General features: G+C 46.3%; 3 protein-coding genes across 3 annotated transcripts in view; all 3 read left to right on the top strand.

Annotated features, from left to right (window-relative positions):
* Window positions 1-6,203, top strand: part of LOC142766640 (microtubule-associated serine/threonine-protein kinase 3-like) — a 60,919-nt gene extending 54,716 nt beyond the window's left edge. The window contains exons 11-12 of the mRNA XM_075868010.1: window positions 5,951-6,090; window positions 6,132-6,203. Coding sequence (XP_075724125.1) covers window positions 5,951-6,090; window positions 6,132-6,203 — 212 coding nt within the window. The remainder of the gene's footprint in view (window positions 1-5,950; window positions 6,091-6,131) is intronic.
* A 1,620-nt stretch (window positions 6,204-7,823) lies between these two features.
* LOC142769154 (uncharacterized) lies at window positions 7,824-10,168 on the top strand. The gene is made up of 2 exons (XM_075872112.1): window positions 7,824-8,165; window positions 9,232-10,168. The coding sequence occupies exons 1-2, from the start codon at window positions 7,845-7,847 to the stop codon at window positions 9,487-9,489; spliced, it is 579 nt and encodes a 192-aa protein (XP_075728227.1). The 5' UTR covers window positions 7,824-7,844; the 3' UTR covers window positions 9,490-10,168.
* Window positions 10,169-18,429: 8,261 nt separating this feature from the next.
* Window positions 18,430-24,890, top strand: part of LOC119167122 (uncharacterized) — a 47,726-nt gene continuing 41,265 nt past the window's right edge. The window contains exons 1-3 of the mRNA XM_075868011.1: window positions 18,430-18,655; window positions 23,436-23,642; window positions 23,868-23,983. Coding sequence (XP_075724126.1) covers window positions 18,530-18,655; window positions 23,436-23,642; window positions 23,868-23,983 — 449 coding nt within the window. The 5' untranslated portion in view covers window positions 18,430-18,529. The remainder of the gene's footprint in view (window positions 18,656-23,435; window positions 23,643-23,867; window positions 23,984-24,890) is intronic.

The following is a 24,890-nucleotide window of genomic DNA, read 5'->3' on the forward strand; positions in this document are numbered from 1 at the left end:
CCGTTTCGATAGTGCGTATTCTGTAGATCATCGGCCTATAGCTAAACGTATGCGTTATTGCATGTTGACTAAAGGGGTAATTTATAGTTGCTTGACTGACTGCAAAAAAACTTTGGTGGCGTAGCAGCCATGCTGTTGCGGCGCTGATCCCGAGGACGTGGGTTTGATTCACGATCGCAGCGGCCACATTTCGATGGGGGCGGAATGCATAAACACCAGTGTACGTATGCATATATATTGCCACCTACTTTTAGTAGTGGGTCGTATGCCAAGGTGAAGGCTCACACCACGAAGAAGAAAGAAGTGCGCGTGGACCCCCGCTCTAGCAAACAAACCCAACCGACGCGCTTGGTTAGAGCCCTGTTGCTCGGACATCAATAGACCTTGTCGACATCCCCTGGAGCGACGTGACAATTGGTGGAGGTGCGGGGTAGCCCCTCACGGATGTTTCAGACCCCTCCTGGAAGCAGCACCACAAGCCCAGTGCGAGTCCACACTCCCGTTCATCGGACAAGCCGCAGGATCAGGGGATTGCCACCCGAAGCTGACCCTACAGTTCACACCAGTATGATGAGCACGTCCGTTCAAACCACTTTAACAGGAACGGGAAACCCCCCGGTGACTCGGTACACCCTCGAAAGTCCACAGGTTCCGACTCCGTTTCATGGCACCGAGCTCGAAGACGTCGAGGACTGGTTGGTCGACTTCGAACGCGTGGCTGCTTTGAACGACTGGAACGACGCGGCCAAACTACGGCGTGTGTACTTCTATTTGGAGGATGGAGCACGTACCTGGTACATGAATCACGAGGAACAGATGACGTCGTGGCGCGAATTCCGCCGCCGGCTGTTGGACACTTACAAAAGTGCTGATCGCCACGAACGAGCGGAGCGAGCGATCCAGGCCCGCATCCAGATGCCCAACGAAACTGTCATGACCTATGTGGAAGATATGACGCGCCTGTTCCGACGGGCTGATCCAGGTATGACAGAAGAAAAGAAGTTGCGTCACCTGATGCGGGGAGTTAAGGAGCAGCTTTTCGCTGGCCTTGTACGGAGCCCTCCGAGCACGGTCACCGAGTTTTTGTCTGAAGCAGTCACGATGGAAAAGATGCTTCAGCATCGATCCACCCTGTATGACCGGCAAGTGAGCACGTCCACTGCTCAAGTTCTAACGACTTTTGGGAACAACACCGAGTGTCTGCGTGACCTTATCCGCTCTATAGTACGCGAGGAGCTGCAAAAGGCTGCCACACCACCACTACCTACGGTGAGTTCTATTGCAACTATCGTCAAGGACGAGCTGCATCATGCCCTGCGTGACCCTGTGAGTCTGGATAACGCCACACCGGCCCCGGCTGACTACCACCGTGCGACTTATGCGGAAGCCTTGAAGCGCCCAGCTTCCTCTTCCCCGCTGTTTGTTCAGGCACCTCCTACAGTTTCACTTCAGTCGGCGCAGCCTCTACGGTACTACGAGAACACACGCGCGCCCCCACCCCTCGTTTACGCCAACCCTGTGCATCTTGCGGAACAACCAGCGCACTACCTTGACGACAGACGTGCTTCGCCTCGGAAATATGATGTTTGGCGCACTCCTGATCGCCGGCCTTTGCGCTTCCACTGCGGTGAAGCGGACCATTTGTACCGCCAGTGTCCATACCGGCGCCTCGGGCTGCGCGGCTTTTCAGTATATTCAGCGCCTCCTCGGTATGGGCAGTGACCCCGGGACATTGAGGATTACCTGGCTCAACAGCGCATGCCACCGCCTTCTGGACGGCAGCCGCGCTCACCGTCGCCGAGGCGCTTTTCATCTTCGCCACAGCGCCATGCTGGCGCACGGTCCCCCAGTCCCCGCCGGGAAAACTAACGCAAGCGACCCTTGGAGGTGAGGTCGCTGGCAGTCGACGTGCTGAAGACCTCCGATCAACGCTAACAGTAAAGGGTGTGGATTCGACTGAGCGATATGTGTGGCTTTCTCATGATATACCGGTGCTGATAGACGGCTATGCAGTAGGTGCTTTAGTTGATACCGGGGCTGACTATTCTATACTAAGCGGGAAAATGACCAGACTACTAAAGAAGGTAATCACGCCCTGGCATGGCTCTGTGATTCGAACGGCTGGTGGCCACACCGTCTCTCCGCTTGGAACCTGCACGAGCAGAGTTCGGGTCTGCGGCTATACTTTTGTAGCAAGTTTCCTTGTGCTCCGTGAATGTTCTCGCGACGTTATTCTTGGTGTTGACTTCCTGCAGGAGTATGGAGCTGTCATTGACCTTCAAGAGAATCGCATCGCCTTCTCAGCCGACCGAGCAATCGACAAGCAGGACGACCAACAACGTGCCGACATTCTTCGTGTTTATGCTGAAAGTATAACGCTTCCTCCAAGAGCCAGTGTTATTGTCGACGTCACACGCTGTGGATTGCAAAATGGTGAAGCGATTGCAGAAAGTAATTTTGAACACCTGCTGACTCAAGGTGTTTGTGTGGCTAGGAGTATCATACAGCTACGTGATGGCCGATCTCAACTGCTCGTTACAAACTTCAGCAACGAACACCGACACCTTTTCCGTAGCACTTCGTTAGCGTTTGCAGATGAATTAGGTACCGTTCCCATCTGCTTCTCGTCGGACGCAGTGGAGGCCGCCGATACGTCTTTAAGCAATATCGATATTAATTCTAACCTCACACCAGAAAACCAGACAGCACTGCGAAAACTCTTGCTTGAATTCAAGTCATGCTTCGCTGCTTCCTCTAAGGTGCGCCAGACTTCGATCACTAGGCACAGAATCATCACTTACGACGACGCCCGCCCAGTACACCAACAGCCTTACCGTGTGTCAGCGAAGGAACGAGAAGCCATTCGTACGCAAGTTCGAGAAATGCTTGACGATGGCATCATCGAGCCTTCCAACAGTGCGTGGTCCTCTCCGGTCGTCCTAGTCAAGAAGAAAGACGGAACGCTACGTTTTTGCGTCGATTACCGGAAGCTGAACAGCGTGACTAAAAAGGACGTGTACCCGCTGCCACGCATCGACGACTCGTTAGACAGATTACGCCACGCCCACTATTTTTCCTCTTTGGATTTAAAAAGCGGGTACTGGCAGATCGAGGTTGACGAGCGAGATGCGAGAAAACGGCCTTTGTTACCCCTGATGGCCTGTATAAATTTCGAGTCCTTCCCTTTGGTTTGTGCTCAGCGCCCGCAACCTTCCAGCGAATGATGGACACGGTGCTTACTGGTCTGAAGTGGCAAACTTGTCTCGTATACCTTGATGATGTTGTCGTTTTTTCTGAAACCTTCCAGCAACATCTTCATCGCCTCAGGAGTGTGCTACAGGCTATTCAATCAGCAGATCTTACACTCAAACCGCAGAAGTGTCACTTTGGTTATGAAGAGCTCAAATTCCTTGGCCATGTAGTCAATGCGAAAGGAGTCCGACCCGACCCCGACAAACTTGCCGCTGTAGCCGCGTTTCCGCATCCTACAGACAAAAAGACTGTTCGGCGCTTTCTGGGCTTGTGCGCCTACTATCGACGATTTATTAGAGGGTTTTCGAAGATAGCGGAACCCTTGACTCGCCTTACACGCGACGACACACCGTTTGTATGGGCTACCGAACAACAGGCTGCTTTTGCCGAGCTACGACAGCGGATGCAGCCAGCCCCTGTTCTTGCGCATTTTGACGATGATGCTGACACAGAGGTGCACACTGACGCCAGTAACATCGGCCTCGGCGCAGTGCTCGTCCAGCATCAGCACGGCAAAGAACGAGTCATTGCCTATGCCAGCCGCTCACTGTCCCGTACCGAGGTGAATTACACGACCACAGAGAAAGAGTGTCTCGCAGTTGTGTGGGCGATCACCAAGTTTCGCCCGTACCTCTATGGTCGTCCATTTAAAGTGGTGACGGACCACCATGCCCTCTGCTGGTTGGTAAACATTCGTGATCCCTCTGGACGACTGGCCCGATGGAGCTTGCGTCTACAGGAATTTGATGTTACCATCGTATATAAGTCTGGACGGAAGCATGAAGACGCTGATACGCTGTCGCGTGCACCCATACCTTTAGTCAATCAAGAAGAACACGACGATGACGGTTTCCTGGGCGCCCTTAGCTCATCCGACTTGACCAGACGCCAGCGAGAGGATGAAGAGATTCGACCGCTCATCGACTATCTGGAGGGTCATAGCGCCGTTATACCTCGTCATCTATTTCGTGTCATGACGTCTTTCTGCCTCCGAGGTAATGTCCTGTACAAAAAAAAATGCCCGTTCTACGAGCCGCGCTTACCTCCTCGTCGTTCCGAAGGACATGCGGGACGAAGTCCTCTCCGCGTGCCATGATGAGCCCACATCTGGTCATCTAGGTTACTCGCGAACGCTCGCCAGAGTAAGTGAGGCGTACTACTGGCCCGGACTTTCAGCAAGCGTGAAACAGTACGTTAAAAGCTGTCGTGAATGCCAGCGTCGAAAGTCGCCACCAAGCAAGCCGGCTGGATTACTTCAGCCAATTGATCCACCCCACAAGCCATTTGACCAAGTCGGCATGGACATTCTCGGCCCATTTCCTTTATCGTCCGACGGCAACAAATGGGTCATTGTTGCAACTGACTATTTGACCCGCTATGCTGAGACACAGGCGATACCACGAGCCACGGCTTCTGAGGTAGCACAGTTCTTCATGTGCCACATTGTTCTGCGCCACGGTGCTCCATCTACAGTGATAACCGACAGAGGAACAGCGTTCACTGCACAGCTTATTGATGAAGTTTTTCGGCTAAGTAACACTAGGCATCGAACGACGACTGCTTACCATCCGCAGAGCAACGGCTTAACCGAGCGACTAAATAAGACAGTCACAAACATGATCTCCATGTACACTGACGTCCAACACAAAACATGGGATCGCATTTTGCCTTATGTGACGTTCGCTTATAACAACGCCGTTCAAGAAACAACCCGATTTACACCGTTTCGCCTTCTCTACGGCCGCGAAGTTCAGACGATGCTGGATGCGATGCTTCCATATGAAGGCGCTGATCGATTAACAACTGACGCAGATGAATTTGCAGAGCGTGCCGAGGAAACTCGCCAGCTCGCCCGGCTACACATTGGTCAGCAGCAACAGGTCGATGCACGACGTTACAATATGCGTCACAATGACGTATCTTACAGTCCGGGAGACCAAGTTTGGGTTTGGACCCCTGTTCGACGCCGTGGCCTCTCCGAAAAGTTGCTCAGCAGATACTTCGGTCCGTATACAGTAATACGCCGCGTGAGCGACGTAAACTACGAAGTGGTTCCGGACGCTACGTCGTCACGATGGGCACAACGAAAACAACCGACCTCTGACATAGTTCACGTGGTGCGCATGAAGCCCTATTTTGCGCGTTCCTAAAAGACCACTTTTCCTGTGTTTTTTTTTATTTGTGCTCTGACAATTGCCTCATCATTGGTGAACTTATCGCCTCTAACATTTGATTATTGGTGCCCTTTTTCATTGTTTAACCTACTTTGTTTTGGTTTTTTTTTCAATAGCTTTACAGCATCGGGACGATGCTCTTTCTTTTTTTGTTGAGGAGGAATATTGCCACCTACTTCTAGTAGTGAGTCGTATGCCAAGGTGAAGGCTCACACCACGAAGAAGAAAGAAGTGCGCGTGGACCCCCGCTCTAGCAAACAAGCCCAACCGACGCGCTTGGTTAGAGCCCTGTTGCTCGGACATCAATAGACCTTGTCGACATCCCCTGGAGCGACGTGACAATATAGATACACATTTAGGAAAATAATTATTGGCAAGTCACCTGCAGCGTTGTGCTTTTATAATTGTACCGCAGCGTTGCTTTGCGATGAGACGAGAATTTATTGTTTTAATTACGATAGTAAGCGTAAAACGGGCTTGGTAATAACGGTAACCGTAAGCCGGCGCTGCCTTGTTGCGTGCAGGTGTGGACGTCAAAGACAGCACGACCTCCGAGAAGGTGGATCTCATGCTTTACCGCAGGAAGCAATACTTCAAGTTTTGGGGTTTCGGTTTCTCGCTGCGACGAGTTCAGGGAGAGGAAGCGAGCTTCACCTACGTCGACGTGAGTCACCCGTATCTGCTTATTGTCGGACGCAATTCTAGGAGTCGGCGGTATTTCCTCCTCCTAAGCGGGTGCACACAATCCTGAGTCAATCGGTCTACAGTGCACACTGACGTCATGAGTAGGTCGGCCGATGGCCGCGACTTCTAAGAACGATGCCGGGTGTATACTGGGTGCATGAGCAGGAAGTCGCGCAAACGATGTGCTACTGCGCTTCCATATAGTCTGAAGGAGGCCTCTATGAACTTCTTAGCTGGTATTCGATATTAATTGCTTCCTTTTGAACATGGCATGAAACGAAAGAGCAGGACGAGCTGCCGTCCTCACGTTGTTAATGAAATATTGTTATCTGGCGTGCCAGTTTGCATATAGGTTGTCAAAAGCGCACAGGTGCAGGTGCTCTGCACATCCTGACACAGAATTCACCAACCTGTCTTTTTTTGTTTTTAAATGTTTTCTGCTATTGGTCGGATACCTTCGCTAATGTTCTGACGGGTTGGTTAGATCCTTCTTTTGCGATAAGTCGTCGGATATTTGTCTTGGTAACGTGGACAACCAATGACTAATGGTAAAAAGTTGTTTACTTGCTACTTGGGCATCGTTTGTGCATAGAAATTTATGAGCACTTGTCTTGGGCCTCATCCTCTCACTTCAAAGCGCGAAAATTCTTGTTGCAGGCAGCTAGTTCTGCGACTATAGAAATAAACATCTTTCCCCCCTTATTTGCTATAGATGAGTAATTTTCGCATGCCTAGATATGATTAACATTCTTAATGAATTCATCTTGTTAAATATTGATAAAACTTTCTGAAGTGTACAAGAGAATCTCGAAATTAAAGAAAAGGCACTTCAACTTCTCTAGTGTTATTCACAAGACTATATGTATAATAAAAGGACTTGAAATAATAACTAAACAAGTTTTAACACACATTCAAATATAAGTTATTGCTCCTGGGCCAACTTTTTACAATGAAAGCCGTTATGAGATCCCAGCAACAGCATTTTTTCCTCGCCGCCTTAGTTGTCCGCCACCACCTGTGCCCGTAACTGCTATCCTGTGAAATGAGAAAATTAAAAGATAAAACGAATCTGTGAGCAGATGGAATTTGATCCCGAGCCCATGTGGGCTCGTATTATTGTTCCAAGAGAGTAAACAACGAGCTCTAGGCCACTCTTCCAGCTTTCACTGTGACAATATTATGCTGCATCATCCAAACAGGCATGTCGCTTTTTTGTAGTTTGATTCTATAAGGGAGTTTATTATACGGTAATAATTATACGTTACTAATTATACGTTACTCAGGTAAACAAACTTTCTTAACTGCGCTTCGAACTATAATGAACTATAAAGCGTGAGTGCTGGAGCAGTTAAGACACTATGATTAGATGTTATTAGATGCCACATCGGTGTGCTATCTTCGCTACAACAATCACGATGACCTCTGGATGATTGGTTCAAGTGCATTTGCAGTCAGGACAGTGGTCCGATGACGCAATGACAAATGTTCATCGCAGTTGGTTGACATCGGCTAATGTAGGCTGTTCGCTGTTCTGACAGCAGTCTCATCTAGAGTTTACGTCTCTCCAATAATTATTAGCTTTACCCATATTTATTATACAGAATGCATTAAAAATCACCGAATGACTTCACCATGTGATGCTTTCGTCTCGCAATGACTGACAAGAAACCGTTGCCACTGGCTCCGTGCTATTGGCTGCACCCACAGGCCGTGACAAAAGGCTCGCCCGCCGACATGTCCAGAGTACTGCCGCTGGACTTCGTTTTGAACGTGAACGGCTTCACGGTGACGGACGCGCCGCTTCCACGCGTCAAGAAGATGATCAGCAGTTCCGGCGACCAGTTGGTGCTGTCGGTGATGTCCTCCAGTCCGTACCGACTACTTACGAGCCGTCGGGACATGCTGAGTCTCATGCGAGGCATACCTTTGGAGTCCGCGATCGTTAAGGCCACCGCGCTTACATGCATCGGTGCTAAGCCGTACGGAGTCGACTTCCTCGATGTTGACGTGGCCGACGACAAACTGAAGCAGTCGGCCAAGTGCTTCGTTCTTCTGGTAAGGTCCAGGGGTTGTGTACTGGACATTGGCGTATCCAGGGAGGGGGGGGGGGGTGTTGTTTGATAATGCCCCCCCCTCTCCTCAACCTATAGTGTTCCTATCTGGCATGTGCACACGCGCACACACAGAAAAGCACTCACAAGTGCACTTAAAAGCTGGTGAAACACCCTCTCTACTCGAAAATTCTTTGGCTACGTCCCTAGTCCGACGCATCGTATGACTCTGGAACACTGCACGACATGTAACGTTCGAGTAACGAATGATGGCAAAAATGGCTGAAGCTGATGGCGCAAAAGAATGAAGGATACACTTCCGTATTTCTATTGTGACCTGCTATCGCCTACTTTTTCAACACCTAACAATGTGCGGACTACCTTCGGGCTCAATTGTCACACATTCCTTTACAGAGGTAGAAGAGGCAGCTATCGCGATTGCTCTCATCTCTGCACCCGCCACCACAATCATTAGCGACTCGAAATCAGCTACACTTTTACATTTCAGAAGCCACCTCTTGTTGGCTTTCGCGCTGCCGGAACAGTCGTGGAATATCATTGGTAGCGTGGTTCCACACGATGTTAAAGCAACGCTTTAGAACTGTGTACGTAGAAAATAACAGGATAAAGCGCAAATGACCACTCAAGCGAGCGCTCCATGATTTAGGAAAGACGTGGTAACTGTGTGAGCGGTCTTAAAAAAGCTGCTAAAGAAAAAAAAACTAATGCGGGTTATAATCTTCGAGAATCTGTGTTTTATATTGTGGTGTCAGAGTGGATGAAAATGTGAATACCAGTTATTATAGTCAGGAATATCGCACTCGGTGTCTGCAACGGCCCGTGCGTTTGATATGGGACAACAGACGTCACCAGTTCATCGATCGATGGATGGATTAATCAATCGATAAGTCAGTTCATTATTAGGTGTCTCTAACGGCCCTCGGTGAATCGATGATCCGGTAAACTCAACCTTCTAAACATGATGTCTTGGTGGCATCTTGCAGGTTCTGTCTCGATAACGATTCAAGCTTGCAAGCGTGCATGAGTCTTACTCTTCATTCACCTTGCAGTCCGCAGACGTGGTCACTTCTAACAACAAGGTGCTTTTTCCGGGCGACCTGCTGGCCCAAATAGACGGCACGCCGGTGGACGGCATGTCGCGCCAACAGGTTGACCACCTCCTGAGCTGCGGCAAGCCCGAAGTCACGCTCTCTGTGATTCCTCTGTCGCCGATGCGCAAGAAGCGGCTCCTCCTCTCCAGGCTGCGCGAGACGAACCTGACCGACATCAACGTTCCATCGAAATCTACAGCCGCCGATATAGACTGATCGTTCAATTAACGCACCTACGCGTGTTACTGTTGCGCGCGCGTATATATCTCTATACACGGACGACCGTATTATTGTTTTTGTCGAAAATCGCGTATATGCTCGGAAAGAGGCGAGACACGGGCTTTTCACTCGTGCATTCATGACGCGTCGGCTTGTTTTAGTTGGCAGCGCGTAGCCGACGTATACCTTTGTGTTACGTTGAGGCACGTTTATAGTCTCTTTTGCGATTACTTAATTATTTGAGCGGCACGCACATTCAGCGAACTTTGTTGACGTAGATGGCTGTCGACAGGATGGTTGTCGTCGTTGATAATATAGGGCGTATTTATATATTAAACTGCGATCTTGCAGGCCAGCCTGTGCCTCGTTATTTCCGCTTAGTTATTGAAAGAAAAAAGAAACTGCGTACGTCCACAAACTCAGAATTAGTGAATAAGCAGGAGTGCGAACTCTGTGCTACGACATGCTTGATGTTGATGACTGTGCTAAACGATGCCTACGTACACTGTTGCGACCGTGCGTCTTTCGCAGAATACCGAAATGTGACGATGCCAGCGGTAATCTCGTGCTTACCAACTTACCTCTTCGCTCTTTTTAGTTTTCTGTATTTAAAGGACGTTCAGATGTATATGACTTTGATACCGTGTACGTCAGATACGTTCGCGGTACGTTGAAGATCACATGACATGTGGGAGAAAGGGTCCTATTTTTATTATTTTTTTGGCAATCAGAAGTAGGTTTCTCGACTTTGGTACTAATGTGCAGCAAATGAATGTATCAACAGCGTATGGAATATCTCTTGCTATTCTACATGCCGCGGCGAAGGCGTAAGGCTTCCTTTTGGGTAACTAGTTGTTATAGAGTTCATCAGTGGCAACTTGCCGAACTATTAGCAAGGTATAGTGCATTTTTGCAATTGACATGTGTGAGCAGTGAACTTCGCTCGCTTTCGTTTCAACTTTGATGCACCTCTGACGTCGTTTGCGTTGTAACAACACTAGTTCTGCCAATAGATTAAAAAAAAAGCTTGTAGTGCAGAAAAGCGTATACTCGCAAAACGCGCAGAATAAAGTGGGACGAAATTCTCTGTACACCAAAACAAAATTTTCACAAGCGTATGCCACGTGATTTGTCAATAGTTGTAGACTGTTATGACACTATGTGCGAGCTTATGATTGCGTTGACCTACAGTATTTTAATCAATGTGATGCACGTGGAAGTAAGTTGACACTGTGCAATAGAGTGAACTTGGACACTCGTTCTCTGGATTTCGTGCTGACCGGTTCAGCCCGCGCGATCTCCGACGACAGCGCAGCTATGGCTGACTGGGCTCGCCCTACGCAATCTCCTGACGCCGACAAGAGCTCTCGCCGAGTGGTGCCCCGTCCTCGGACTCCTGCGACCGTGTCATATTCCCTATCTCTTCTCTTCTTCCGTCGTTTTCTGTCGTTGTACCTGCCCCTCGCTCTCTCCTTCCTCTTTCTATCTCTTTAACTTTTAATCCTATCCTTTTAATTCCTCCTCAACACCCGTTCCTAGTGAGCTATTGTTGAGGTGTCGCACTCTGCTGCAGACAGTTACTTGGCTCGTTTTTTTCTTCTTTTCTCTTTAAGAATCGCATAGGAAAGAACATGGTACGTGTGGCTTAATTTCACTTCTATACGCAAGAACTTTAGTAGAGCTGTTGATCTGTACGTCTGCTCCAAGAAAAGCTCGTGACGGAGCGACATAGATATAGTAAAGAATCCTTTACGGCGCACGAAAGACAAATGGGTGGGTTAAATGGAAGACAGGTTATTCAGGACTAAGCCTGACGACGCTGCACTGGGAAGGAGGAACAGGAAAAAAGAGGGGTTAGTTTGGTTTGTATTGCAATAATTGTCTAAGCAATAAGCGTGTTATAGTTCGTCACCTGGGCGTGGGATGGAACGATGGCACACTCCGTGAACTGTCACAATGAATTCTGGTTTAGCGCTACCGTATGCAGCGAATATCCCCCGCCTTTTGCGGCTCTGCCTCTTTGGCTGCTCGAATGCTAAAAACTGACTGACTACGAAATAACCAGGCACAATTATGCGCGTTGCAATAGTTACAAACATCAGGACAAACATCAGTCGCCGTGTTTGTTTAAATATCATTGTCGCTGGACGATGAGGTTTCGAAATCAACAAAGCTTCAACTAATGATGCGTTGTTTTCCCATTTTCATTGCTCAATAACGCAGAAGCACCGTATAGGAGATAACAAATGTGAGGGGAGAAATGTGTATCGGTGTTTTATATCACAGAAGAGATGTCACAGAACAGGCTGACCAGAAAATTTATTTCCCTTAATCTTGTATGAAAAATTTAAATATGTGGGGTTTCACGTCCCAAAACCAGAATAAATTTAAATGCTGTCCAGGGAGTAAGGCAACACAATGGCACAAGCATATACGACCACTCCAAGCCAATCATGGTGTTTCAGTCGTGGCTGTTTGTATTCGCCTGCCGCTTTAGCAATGTCGTATTTTCATGCCATGTTGCGCATGCCCAGTGGTCCAAGCTCTCTGTTCGGGAAGCTACGAAGTCTTGCAACTGCTTAGACAACAGCGCCCAGCACCGGAAAACTGGATAGCAAAGTTGGCGGCGAACTTCGCAGCTTAGCTATTGTGTATTTAGGCTAAAGGCTTAAGTGACTCGTCTTACGCTAGCCTTGAGGAACGTTGTGTGCGGCGAAAAAGAAGAAACTCTCAAGCTTGAGCTTATGCCAATGGTCATAGCATGCTCAATGCGCCGGCTTTTGTCCGATCGTCGAAGCTAAGCAGCATTGGGCTCGTTCTGTACTTGGCAGGGAGACCACCTGGGAACACCGAGTGCTGATTGCATCATGTTTTGCCCCGCCGAGGTGGTTTAGTGACTAAGGTACCCGACTGCTGACCCGCGGGTCCCGGAATCGAAGTCCGTCTGCGGCGGCTGCGTTTTTGATGGAGGCGAAAATGCTGTAGGCACGTGTGCTCAAATTTCGGTGCACGTGTACCACAGAAGCACAGGTGGTCGAAATTTCCGGAGCCCTCCGCTACGGCGTGGCTCGTAATCACATGGTGGGTTTCGGACGTTAAACGCCACATACCAATCAATATCGAGCATCAATCAAGCTTTAGACTTATGAAACTGGGTTCGAGCTGCAATCGAACGTAAGCATTTTACACAGCAGTAATGCGTGATACTCGCTTGCACTGTGTGAATTGTATTTCCATTAAAATACTCCGATGCGGCCGAAAGGCCGAGAAGGACAAGGCAGTGGCTGGAGTGGCCCTGTGGTTATGCGAGGGCAGCTCTTCTGGCGTTGGAATAAGGAACATGAGCGGACGTCCTGCCTAGCAAAGCGGTATATACATTCCGCGTCAGTAATATCGAATCCCTAGGCGAGCATACCTCTTCACAACACCTGCGTGGGCGTATTGCGGATCCGCGTGGAAGGAGGCACAGACGTCAGAACGTAGGTGGCGAGGGATTTCCAGCAACTATTTGCGGCCATCAGATAGGTAGTTTCGCCGGTACAGAAGACCACCACGGATGGTAAAATGGCGAGCAGTTCGTCAAAGTAAACTGTTGTCGGTACATGGAGACGTCTGAGACAGGTACTCTAAGAGAGACGCTATCCATAGATCCTGGCGTTGCTCAGCGGACATGTCGGCATGTTCAAGTGAGGAACATTCGCAGCTGCAAATAGACGCTGTAACATAATCGTGGGGAAGTGGCGAGCGAGGAAGAGCGTCAGCGTCCGAATGCTTGCGGCCTGACCGATAGATTACATGAATCTTGGAGACGTAGTGCCCAGTGAGCTAGGCGAGCAGATGGGTCTTTTAATGACGACAACCAACACAATGCGTGGTGATCAGTCACGACGTCAAATGAGCGGCCATATACGTAAGGTCGGAATTTCATGATTGCCCAAACAGTGGCAAGACATTCTTTCTCGGTGACATATTAGTTCTTTTCCACTCTAGTGAGGGTGCGACTAGCGTAGAATACAACATACTCATCGAAGCCAGATTTACGCTGAGCAATAGTAGCGCCGAGGCCTACTCCCCTAGCGTCCGTATGGATTTCGGTTGGAGCGTCTAGATCAAAGTGGCGTAGGATAGGTGGTGATGTCAGAAGATGGCGTAAAGAGGCGGATGCTTCGTCGCATACTGGGGATCATGCAGAGACGTCTTGGTTGTCGGCAAGTAGCTGCGTCAGGGGTGCGATTATGGTGGCGAAATTGCGCACAAAACGGCGAAAATATAAGCAGAGGCCGATGAAGCCGTGGAGTTCTTTTAGTGTAGCAGGCCTGGGAAAGCCGGCGACAGCGCGAAGCTTGGCTGGATCAAGACGGACACCATGCTTGCTAACAACATGCCCTAAGAGGGTAAGCTGGCGGGCAGCGAAGTGGCATTACTTCAAATTCAGCTGCAGTCCAGCGTCCTAAAGACAAATCAGGACGGTTGCAAGGTGGCTGAGGGGGAAGTCGAAGTCCTTCGAAAAAACGACGACGTAATCCAATAGCACAGGCATGTGTTCCATTTAAAGCCTCTAAGGACGTTGTCCATGAGACGCTCGAAGGTGGCAGGCGCATTACAGAGGCCGAATTGCATCACGTTAAACTCGTACAATCCATCAGGCGTTACAAACGCTGTCTTGGAGTGGTCGGCTTCATTCACAGGGACCTGCCAGTAGCCGGATAAGTGGTCTAAAGAAGAAAAGCACCTCCACCAAATGTAAGAATACTATTAGATGCCACGCTGAGGTGAGGCAATCGTTTAATGAGCCGAACAGCAGTGAGACAGCAGCCAGCGGTTGCCGCTGCAGCAGCACGAGCCTCCGCCAGAACAAACTTCTTCGTCGTTTCTATAGCAGAGCCCGTATTTGCCATTACATCATCATAATTAATAATAATAATAATAATAATAATAATAATAATAATAATAATAATAATAATAATAATAATAATAATAATAATAATAATAATAATAATAATAATAATAATAATAATAATAATAATAATAATAATATTATTATTATTATTATTATTATTATTAAAGTATGCCATTGAGGTATGCATCGTCATTCTGCTATGTCAAAACAGAGAAGTACAAGCTAATGAACCATAGACAAGTGTTCCACACGTTTTAGTAGATGATTAAAACAGGCCTACAAAATAACAGCAAACTAACATGATCGGTGGATCGAAATTAACCACGTGATAAAAATTAATTCGGTGTCCCTCACTACGGCGTGCATCATCATATCGTGGTATGGCATATAAGACCCCTGGAAACGGTTATTATCTTTTAACTGTCAAAGCTTTAGCACAGTGGACAATTAAAATGCTCTCAGTTTGTGTTGGCGAGTTCGGTACCTTGTTTTGGCCGCTGTACAGAATGTTTTCTTGTGAAGCTTTCATAATAAATTGATTTCATAATAAATTGACATTTTTTTTAAATATGGCCGAATTAGAGTCTTGTGCTACGTCCCCAGACACGCGCAATGAGGTAGTAAGATATTGTGCTCTCGATTTATATTTTTTATATTTCATCCTGAAACAGAAGTTCCCACTGGTACCATACATGTATACGAAAAAAAGGGGCTATAAATTTCCTGGAAGTCGCATACTTAGTACTGTGCAGTGTATAGTAGTATGGTAGTATTAGTTACCCCATAGTAGAGTACCAAGTACTCTAAATCGTTACCCACTTTTCTAACCCCCCCCCCCCCCCCCAGTCACTATTTCTTCTTACAACTTTATAAGTTACTATTTATGGTTAGTAACGGCTAGGGTATTAACATTTAATAAATGCTGTGTAGTAAATGTTGCCACCCTCGCCGTTACTAACTGCAGTTACTAGCAGTACCGGTAATAATCGTGACAAGCCATTCGTATTCCGAAGTAAGCAAGTTCTGCTTCCTTTTTTTAATGATAAAAATTTAATAATTTTTAATAATCATATTTTAAAAATAAGAGTGTACTTTTTTGATATTGAAATATTTTTTTGAATACTTTTTTGTTTTATACACCATAGTCTGCACTAGAGAACTAACTTCTGGTACAGAACTTATAAAAAATAGTTCATTTATGGTCATAAAATATCCTAAAACAACCCTTAGTAGAACGATGGGTCCTCTAGTGAAATTGGTGTCTCACAAATAAAGGTCAATCAATGTTTTCTTTTCAAAAAAAGGAAAATAATGTTTTCTATGAAAATAATAACCTATACACTATTTCGATAGAAAACTTTGCCTGTAACAGCTATTTTGTGGTATCCGTCTGAGTGAAGCCCACAGTGCGCGATTTCAGACATGCGTACTTCAAACAGGGGTTCACGTAATAGGGTCTGTCTAAAGTGCACGTGAAGAAAGCTTGTGGAGCTAGTGACATCTTAAGATGAAGAATATCATGCCGTTTCACACCATTTCATTTGGAAATCAAGAGGGTCCGCTTAACTCGAGTGACTTCATTCACATCGCGAAAATGCTCGGCCAATTAACGCAATTATTTTTGTAGTGGGCTGTTTTACGATAGGGTACGCAAAGCTCTGCGTTAGTGTTCGTCGTGACTGTGCACGCCTCATACGCTATTCTATCGGGTACTCACGTTAAGTTACCAAAGTAGTGCGTCATACCGAACAAACGCTAGCGCTAAGAATCCTATTATAAAGCTGTCTAGTGCAGTATGCTCCCACTCAGTGACGTCCGCTGCCGCTAGAACAATCAGTAAAGGTACTAAATCGCCCGGATTTACGTAACAACTACACACGTAGCAAAAGCCAGTGTTACCAGTACCACTTATATTAGGTGAATTGGGGATTTTTTTTTTGCCAAACCACTCGTAAAAGTCTGCAGTCGCTTATCTCGTTTATTGAGATTATTTGAGTTTTTCCAGCTAACATTTCCCATTTAGTGACAAACGCTCTATTTTCAACGTGATGACGTTCACGAATGGTGCGTTTGGGATTCACTAATAGCGTGTTTGTGAATGACATTGTGTAGTTGAGTGTCGAAGTCAAATGTATACATTGGGAGAATCAGAACGTAACGTTACTCATGCACTGGGAAATGTGCATTCAACCAAATGCGGACTAACCCTACAGACAACGTTAAGAAGTAAATATGTGATGTCTTCCATACACTGAGTCCACATATTTTCGCCATACCAAATATTTACATTGATTTCTTGAACTCCTCTTTGCATATCTTTTTATTGTAATTAAACTATTTTCAAGAATAAAAAAATCATTAAATTTTCGCTTCCATCGGGCTTCATCGCAAAAGTCGTGCCGATTTTTTTCCCGTCTTGTTGTGTTATCATTATTTGCTGGTTCAGTAGCATCAGGCAATTCTGGCAAGCGCCCACCTAGATCTCATACCGTAGAGTTTCCTATCAACACATTAAGGGAGGGGGCTCTTGTACTAGTGTCTTTGGGAGCTGCAACGCAGAGCGCCCCTTCAGCATGGCAGTGATGGGTAGTACACAAATTTCTCTTATCTTCGTGCTCTCGGCTACGTTTGGCTTCGCGTGGCGTGGAGCTGCTCTGTCACGCAACGACAATCGGCTAGTATTCAGCAGTTGCACTTCGCCATTTTAATCATTTAGGCCCACCAATCGAAAAGCGGTCCCGAAGTTCACAATGATCCATTTTTTTTATTCTAAAGAAAACCAAACACAGCAATAAACGAAATCACAGGTGTGTTCAAGGTCCTCGAGCGCGAAGACTAGGCAAGTCCGCGTAGGCAAATCTACCATTCCCACTGTGCATGAACGATCGCAGCGCTGATGTCCTCAATATAGTTAAATCTACCATTCCCACTGTGGCTGACCGATCACAGTGCCAGTGTCCCCTATATATATTTCTGGTTCAATCTACCATTCCTACTGTGGCTGAACGATCACAGCGCCAGTGTCCCCTATATATATTTGCAGTTCAATCTACCATTCCCACTGTGGCTGAACGATCACAGCGCCAGTGTCCTCTATATAGTTCAATCTACCAGTCCCACTGTGGCTGAACGATCACAGCGCCAGTGTCCTATATACAGTTAAATCTACAATTCCCACTGTGGCTGAACGATCACAGCGCCAGTGTCCCCTATATATATTTGTGCTTCAATCTACCATTCCAACTGTGGCTGAACGATCGCAGCGCCAGTGTCTTCTATATAGTTAATTTTAGGAAACTCTATGTCCCATACGAGCGTATTGATTTAGCATGTCTTACAGCAAAGGAAGAATTAGCGGCTAGACGCGAACCCCCAGGTGCTCGTGGTGTCGGAATCTTGTTACATTTCTCTACAACGAATGAACAGTGGCGTCAATCGGGAGAGCTAGCAGTGTTCCGCTGATTTCATTGACTGCGGCGAAACAGAGTACATAAGCGTCTCGTCCGTCTGCTGACAGGCGTATTTCAGACGACCTCAATCATCCATCCTGTCAAGCCTGCCGCGAGAAACGCTGGCTTGGAAAACGTGCCACTGGAAGTCTCGTTGAGCGCTGACTTAGAAAAGGGCACGTGCAGACAAGCTAGATGCACACACAATGTTCTTAGCGTTTAAGCCTGCATGAAATTGCAAGGATAGAGCAAAAGCTTTAGTGCACGCATGCGTGTCTTGTTGTTTCTTTATTTGTGTGCAAAGTAAACGGCAATAGGATGTATGAGAATATCGATATGAAAGCAGACAGCTACGTGAAACGCTTACCTGACTACTGGCTTCTGCTAGAGATGAACATAAAATCAAATTGTGCGCAGAAAAAAAAACAAACTCCTCGGAAGTGTGTAGAGGAAAGCTTGTTAATCAAAGCCATGACCGTCGCTGCAGGACTTAAAAAAACAAAAACAGTTCACGAAACGCGTTTACATTACGCGCTTTCGCATTAACGCTGATTCAACTACCAGCAACTAGTATAAAATAGTCAACACCTTACAAACTGACCCACAGAGCTTCAGAGTGCACGTTGCATAGGGAACGTGTACGCATTGGTTCTAGAATAGATAGGCCGCTGAATTAACGTGGGCAGCCATGATTAGGGTGTTGTTGGCGATCGCATTGGTAGCCACAGTGAGCGGTGCCACAACACCGTATTCTTTGAATCCATTCTCGGATGAAATCATCGACTTCATCAACGAGCTCAACACCACGTGGAAGGTGAGTATGAGGCATTGAAAAAAAATTAATCAACTGGCTACTCGTTTAAAAATTGAATTGTTGCACTTGCAGGTTTCCGAAATACTATTGTTAATACTATTACAATTTTTTGCTGAACTGGGGTGTTTTGTTTAAGTGTAAAGATGTTTTCTCCTCTTTTGCTGAACAATGGAGATGCGGGAACCTCGCGCCAAGTGGCAAGAGAGCATAAACTAGGTCGCCGGGAAAGTTTTAAGTTCGAATAGATCTTCGAAATATTTGTACGGCCGTATCAGTGAAACCATGCAAGTTGTTCCTAAAAAACTTTAGCATTTTAGACTAAGTATGATAAATGAGCTAATTAAAAAAGTCTGCCGGTGAAATTTCATGTTTGTAGGTCTCGAAGTTTCGTTAACGCCCAGAAAAATATTGACAGGTGGTTGTTTTCTGCAAGTCTGAGAACATTCTGTACAACTCACTAAATATTCAAACGTTCGACCCCGAACCAAGGTAACTGATTTCCTTTTTAGGTACAAAGCACGTTAGGGTTGAGCCTTGTCCCTCAGGTGTCCGTTGTCCTGGCCAACACGTGCTGGGAGCGCCAGCCGCCAGCGCGCCGATTGCAGGTAGAAGAGGAACACGATGATCGTGCGTACGCTCGTGGCACACTGTCTTGCTGCGGCGGGCCAAGAGCTATAAAACGGGCTTGCCCCCGGCTCTCTCTCTAATGGTCATGAAGTGCACTTGCTATGGGGCAAATGATCCCCTGGTGCTTCGCCTATTCGTGGATATTCTGCGACATTTTGTTTCGGTTCTTTTGTGATTCTTATGTGATTCTTAAAAAGAAAAGAAGAGAAGAGTGAGTGTCACAACTGTCTGCATCACAGTGCGACATCTCAACAGTAACTCACGAGGAATGGGGGTAAGGAGGGATTAAAAGAATATGATTAAAGGTATAGAGATAGAGACAGCAGGAAGGAGAGAGCATGGCGCAGGGGCAGCGACATACGGAAGTAAGGAGAAGATAGGAAAGATGGACACGGTCGCAGGAGTCTGCGGACGGGGCACCACTCGGCGAGAGCTCTTGTCGGCGTCAGGAGATGGCATATAGGGCGAGCCAGTTGGCCAGAGCTGCGCTGTCGTCGGAGATCGCGGGGGCACAACCGGTTGACATGAAATCCAGCGAGCAAGTCCCCATTTTGGTTTAGTGCATGATATGTCCTCTTTTCGCGAATACTTTACCCTTTATCTAGATAATGATTACAGAACAGATAACAGCACATACATCCGTGCCTTCTTGCTCATGTACTAACTGCACGTATAGGCTGATGAAGAAAGCGACGGTTTCTGACGACCATCTACGAGAATCACACGGCGTTCTGGGAATAGTTTTTTACACTGTCCCACATGAGGACGCTGGGAAATTTATGAAGTTTGATTTGATGTCGAAGATGAGGTAAAACACAAATGTAGAAAGCATCAGCAAGTGCTATACTTGAAGGGACGCGAAAGAGAAACGATGACTTGGTTTAGATTGGCAAACTGTGCTTTGATAACTATATTAGCGTATGTTTCACTATCATAACTTCACTATTAGCGGAGAAAATCAAAGTTGAAGTTTCATTTTTTCAATATCGCGCTGAAACTTCCGCGCGTGAGTAAGAAATTCAAAATGTATTTTTCGTATTTTCGCAACAATATATAGCTCGATTAAATTTTCGGAAACTTCGTATTCTAAGTGTATGGCACCCGCAGATGGCAATGTACTTCACTCATATCAATTAGAAGCTATGTAGGACCCATTAGATGCTTTCAAAATCTGTGAGGTCATGGTGTTTGGTGCGTTAATCTCAAGGTGGCGTCTTCACCTGCATTTTCTTTTCGATCGTTTTCTCACTAAGCGTCGTGTTGCGGTAAAAGTGGTGTTTGTAAGATTGTGAAATTCTACTTCACTACAATAATACTCGAAAAATCGTGCACGCAGATTTGGGCGCAAGTTGAAAAAAACAGGTATTCAAAATTTCTGGAGCTCTCAACTACGGCGTCTCTAATAATCTTATGGTGGTTATGGGACGTTAAATCCCACATATAAATCAATCAATAAATAAAAAATTGTTCTGTTCTTTAGTGTTCCGGTAATTCAGCTTATATTCGCCATCAAACAAATCATGATAGCCGAGAATCCCGTCACAAAAACTATTTTTCGAAAGCTTGGCAACGCCCTGGACACATAAAACAAACAAACATCTTGGCTGTATCGCAGCCACATTAAAAAAACATTAGGAACGTTTCACATCGTTAAAAGTGGCAACACAATGTGAGCTGAACAATAAAAACAAACAAAACAGCAGTAAAAGATGGCAATATAACTCCTTGATTTGGTGTTGCTGATACGAAATGAATTGAAGAAGGATGCGAAATAATGTACAATAATGTAATGTAAAACAAATTACAGGGCATGGCTGACATGCCATAAAATATAATGTAAAAATATTAAGTTAATATTGTAATCAAACTCTACAGATTCCATTTATGTAGGTTTATTTATGTAGGTGAAGCATCTTGGTAAAGAAAATGTTCAAAAAACTGCTTTTTTAACAGCGTTGATGAAACAGAAGGGCGGAAATTTGTATATTGCACAGTCTTAAGAATAATAAGTGTCTTTCTTTACTGCGGTGTTGTTTAACCTCTAAATTGGGTCTTGCAGAGTGAATTAAACACTGTCACTGTAGTTGGCGTCTACTTTACTACTATGCCGGCGCGTGCTCTCTTTGTCCTGTTGTTCACATTGTTAAGAAATTGATAATTAAGGGCCAGGGTTAGTTGAGCCTTGTTAATTAAAGCCACAAAAGTTAAACTGTTCAAAATCAAACGTGTTATAATTAGGATAATTCAAGGACCTTACTAATCAGTACCCTGACAATAAAAACTTGCTAATTATTCAAAGTAATTAGGACCGCTGAATAATGCATTGCTACTTAAGAACGAGCAAGTCATAAACATATTAATTAATTATTCACTTCACGACGACACTTCACGAAGTAATATATTTTTGTGCACTACATAGCCAAGCTTGCAATGCCTAGCCAAACCTAGCAACGAATTAGTCCAGCTGGGTTGGGCATAAGCTCCACTGTTGGTTGCACTCTGCACACATTTTTTCATCGGTCTTATGGTTTTATACTTGGCGCACATAGAATAGAGGAGACCTTTCTATTTGGTGAATAATCTGATGTCAAACTTGATATAAAAAGACCAGATTTTGCTCACCTGATTGAATTCTTTTGGTAACACATGGCACTCGTAAGTAATGGTTTAGCACGTCAGACGGTAGTGGTTTTGCATCTTCGCCAACAAGTTACACGTGTCCTATGGCGAGCTCAACCAGTGATTTTTCTCATGTTTTGCTTGCTATAAGACGCATATCTTCAGACTTTTCAATTGTGACAAACATGTACACAACAAACATGGTTTACAACAAATAAACATGGTTTGCTTATATGGCACACAAATGTGTGCCATATAATCAACTGTCATAACGGGAAATTAGCACATTGTCTCTGTCACCTAATCCCAACTTTACCAGAAAAAAAGGCAGTAGCATTCGGAGCATTGCAAATACCCAAGTTTACGTATTCAACTGCACCGAATATCTCATATTTGGAACCCGCTCGCTGTATTTCGGGCCGACTGGTTGTGCCCCCGCGATCTCCGATGACAGCGCAGCTCTGGATGACTGGCTCGCCCTACGCCATCTTCTGACGCCGACGAGAGCTCTCGCTGAGTGGTGCCCCGTCCTCGAACTTCTGCGACCGTGTCCATCTTTCCTATCTTCTCCTTACTTCTGTACGTGGCTGTCCCTTCCCTTCTCTCTATCTCTATACCTTTAAATCCCCCCTATCTTTTTTTAATCCCTCCTCACCCCCATCCACTGCGCAGAACTGTGGAGGTGCCCTTCATTGAGAGAGGCAGTAATGAAACAGCGCTTATTTCTTCCTTTTTCCCTTTCAAAAGTCGCTTATTATATCTCATATTCTGCGTGCAGTGTAATGTCTCAGACATCTTATGCCAACACTTGGTGCCATATATAGGGTTCCCAACCGTCCTGGATTTCGCGGAACAGTCCCGACTTTTCATGCAATGTACTGAGTCCCACATCGTCCCTGTGTGGAACGCTACATGTCCCGAAATAGTTCCATCCTGTCCAGTTGAATATATTCATGTCATCCCACGCACGTCCTATAACCCGCTTCACGCTTCCGAACAGGAATTTTGCATGAATCTCACGCACGAAGCAATGTTTCGGCGGCTAGCGGTGGCTGTGGCAGAGTTTAGTTATCACATCAGCTAAATTTTGCGTGAAATACGGCAACTTTTGTGAGTGCGTTCTCTTGCAAGAGCAAGTGCAAGAGTAAGCTGCACGTAACTAGCTGAAGTATACATGAGGCTCCAAATATACAGAAGCAATGTATTTGTCTACAAGAAACCGCAGTAAAAAAAAAGGGACCTTACTGGCACCGAATGATAGCACACGACCTCCTTCCCCACACTCATTCCGTCTTTCTTTCACCGAAGAGTTATACTAACCCTAACCGCAGACAACCCAATACCACCGAAAGAGCCAAACTATCAGACCCTGATTTGAAGACTCGGTGCAGTTTGATGTTACAAGCATGTTACATGGCCTTGGCACTTGGCTACACAAACCGAAGAGGCCGCCCATCTAGGGTGTGCACTTCGCTTGCTGAGAATAGCTCAGAACAGTAGTTTACCCTCCTCTTGCTCTCTCCGTGTTGCGCAGGCTGGCAGAAACTTCCACAAGAACATTACAATTCCGTACTTCGAGGCTCTTCTCGGGCTACTTTACGAGGCGGAGAACGACACGATGCTCGTCAAGACACACGACCTTTCTCTGGAGCTGCCGGAGTTCTTCGACGCTCGGAAGCACTGGCCCACCTGTACGACGATTGGTCTCATTCGCGACCAGAGTGTATGTGGATCGTGTTGGGTACGTGCTATTTACTTTCGTTATCTCTCACTACCCCGAAAGCATAACGAAGTCAGGCACCTATCACCACTTCGGTATTCATAGTAAGTAAACAGAGCATCTTATAAATATTTATTATGCGCTGCAGAAGTCAAGAAACAGTGACAAAAGGGCAACAAAATAGAGCGCTGATTGTGCAGAGGAGCATACCATGGCTTTAATCACGCTACTCTTTTGCATGTAAAGGCATTCGGAGCAGTGGAACCCATCTCCGATCGCATATGCATACACAGCGAGGGCCAAGTCAAGGTGAACATATCAGCGCTGGACCTCCTGTCATGCTGCAAGAACTGTGGCTACGGGTGAGCTTTTCTTGCATGCTGCAATGATATGGGAGCCGTGTTTGGGTGGCGCCAGTATTGTGCCGCTCGAATGGCACAACCACAGGTGTCTTGCTCCGATTAAAAGACGACAAAGTCGTTCCTTTCTCGACGTCAACGCCCTTTTTACAAGTACTATCTTCTCCTCGTCACCTATGTGTTCATAAATCACGTGATCAATGCGAACGATAAGCGTCGAGCTTATCAGGACTTCGCGCATTTCGGCTTGACGCGCTTGCGCAACCGAAAACGCTTTTAAAAATCAGTTGCTCACGCGTGATAGCCATGCGATGTAAGATTAAACTTGTGTGTGACTGCACCCAAATTGAAGCAGGGTATAGGAGACAATTCACAACTGATATTTCTTGTATGTGAACCAATTGAGAGCTTAAATCTTCGTGGCGTTACGTCGCAAACTGCGTCATGAATTCTTCCGAATAGTGGGGAAACATCGAAAGGGAATAAGGTGTTCATTGTATAACTATCAGTTAAAGCGCACGAAAAACAGACAGAAAGAGAGGACAAGTCTGTTTTTCGTGCGCTTTAACTGATAGTTATACCATGCATATCCAACTAGCCCAACTTTCCATTCTGTTGTAAGGTGTTCATTATTTGTAGTCTTAGATGTCGTTTAAAGGAAAGAAGGGGGAGGGGACAAAGATGACAGGCGCGTTCCTCAATAATTTAGCTGCATGCCCAGGTTTCTGGCAACCTGGGGAGGTAAAACTCTGTGGCAGGTCCTCGGCATAACTCTCGGCGTACTTATAGCGGGAACGATTGAGCGTTTTTCAGCTGTCCGCGCGTATGTGAGACCACATTATTCGATATGCTGCCAATTGGTGGCCCGGTCATGGTCGTGCATGGCGCAATGGAGAGACTCTGCCTCTCG

This window comes from Rhipicephalus microplus, chromosome 1 (genome assembly GCF_043290135.1).
Source record: "Rhipicephalus microplus isolate Deutch F79 chromosome 1, USDA_Rmic, whole genome shotgun sequence".
In the NCBI taxonomy this organism is placed as follows: Eukaryota; Metazoa; Arthropoda; class Arachnida; order Ixodida; family Ixodidae; genus Rhipicephalus; species Rhipicephalus microplus.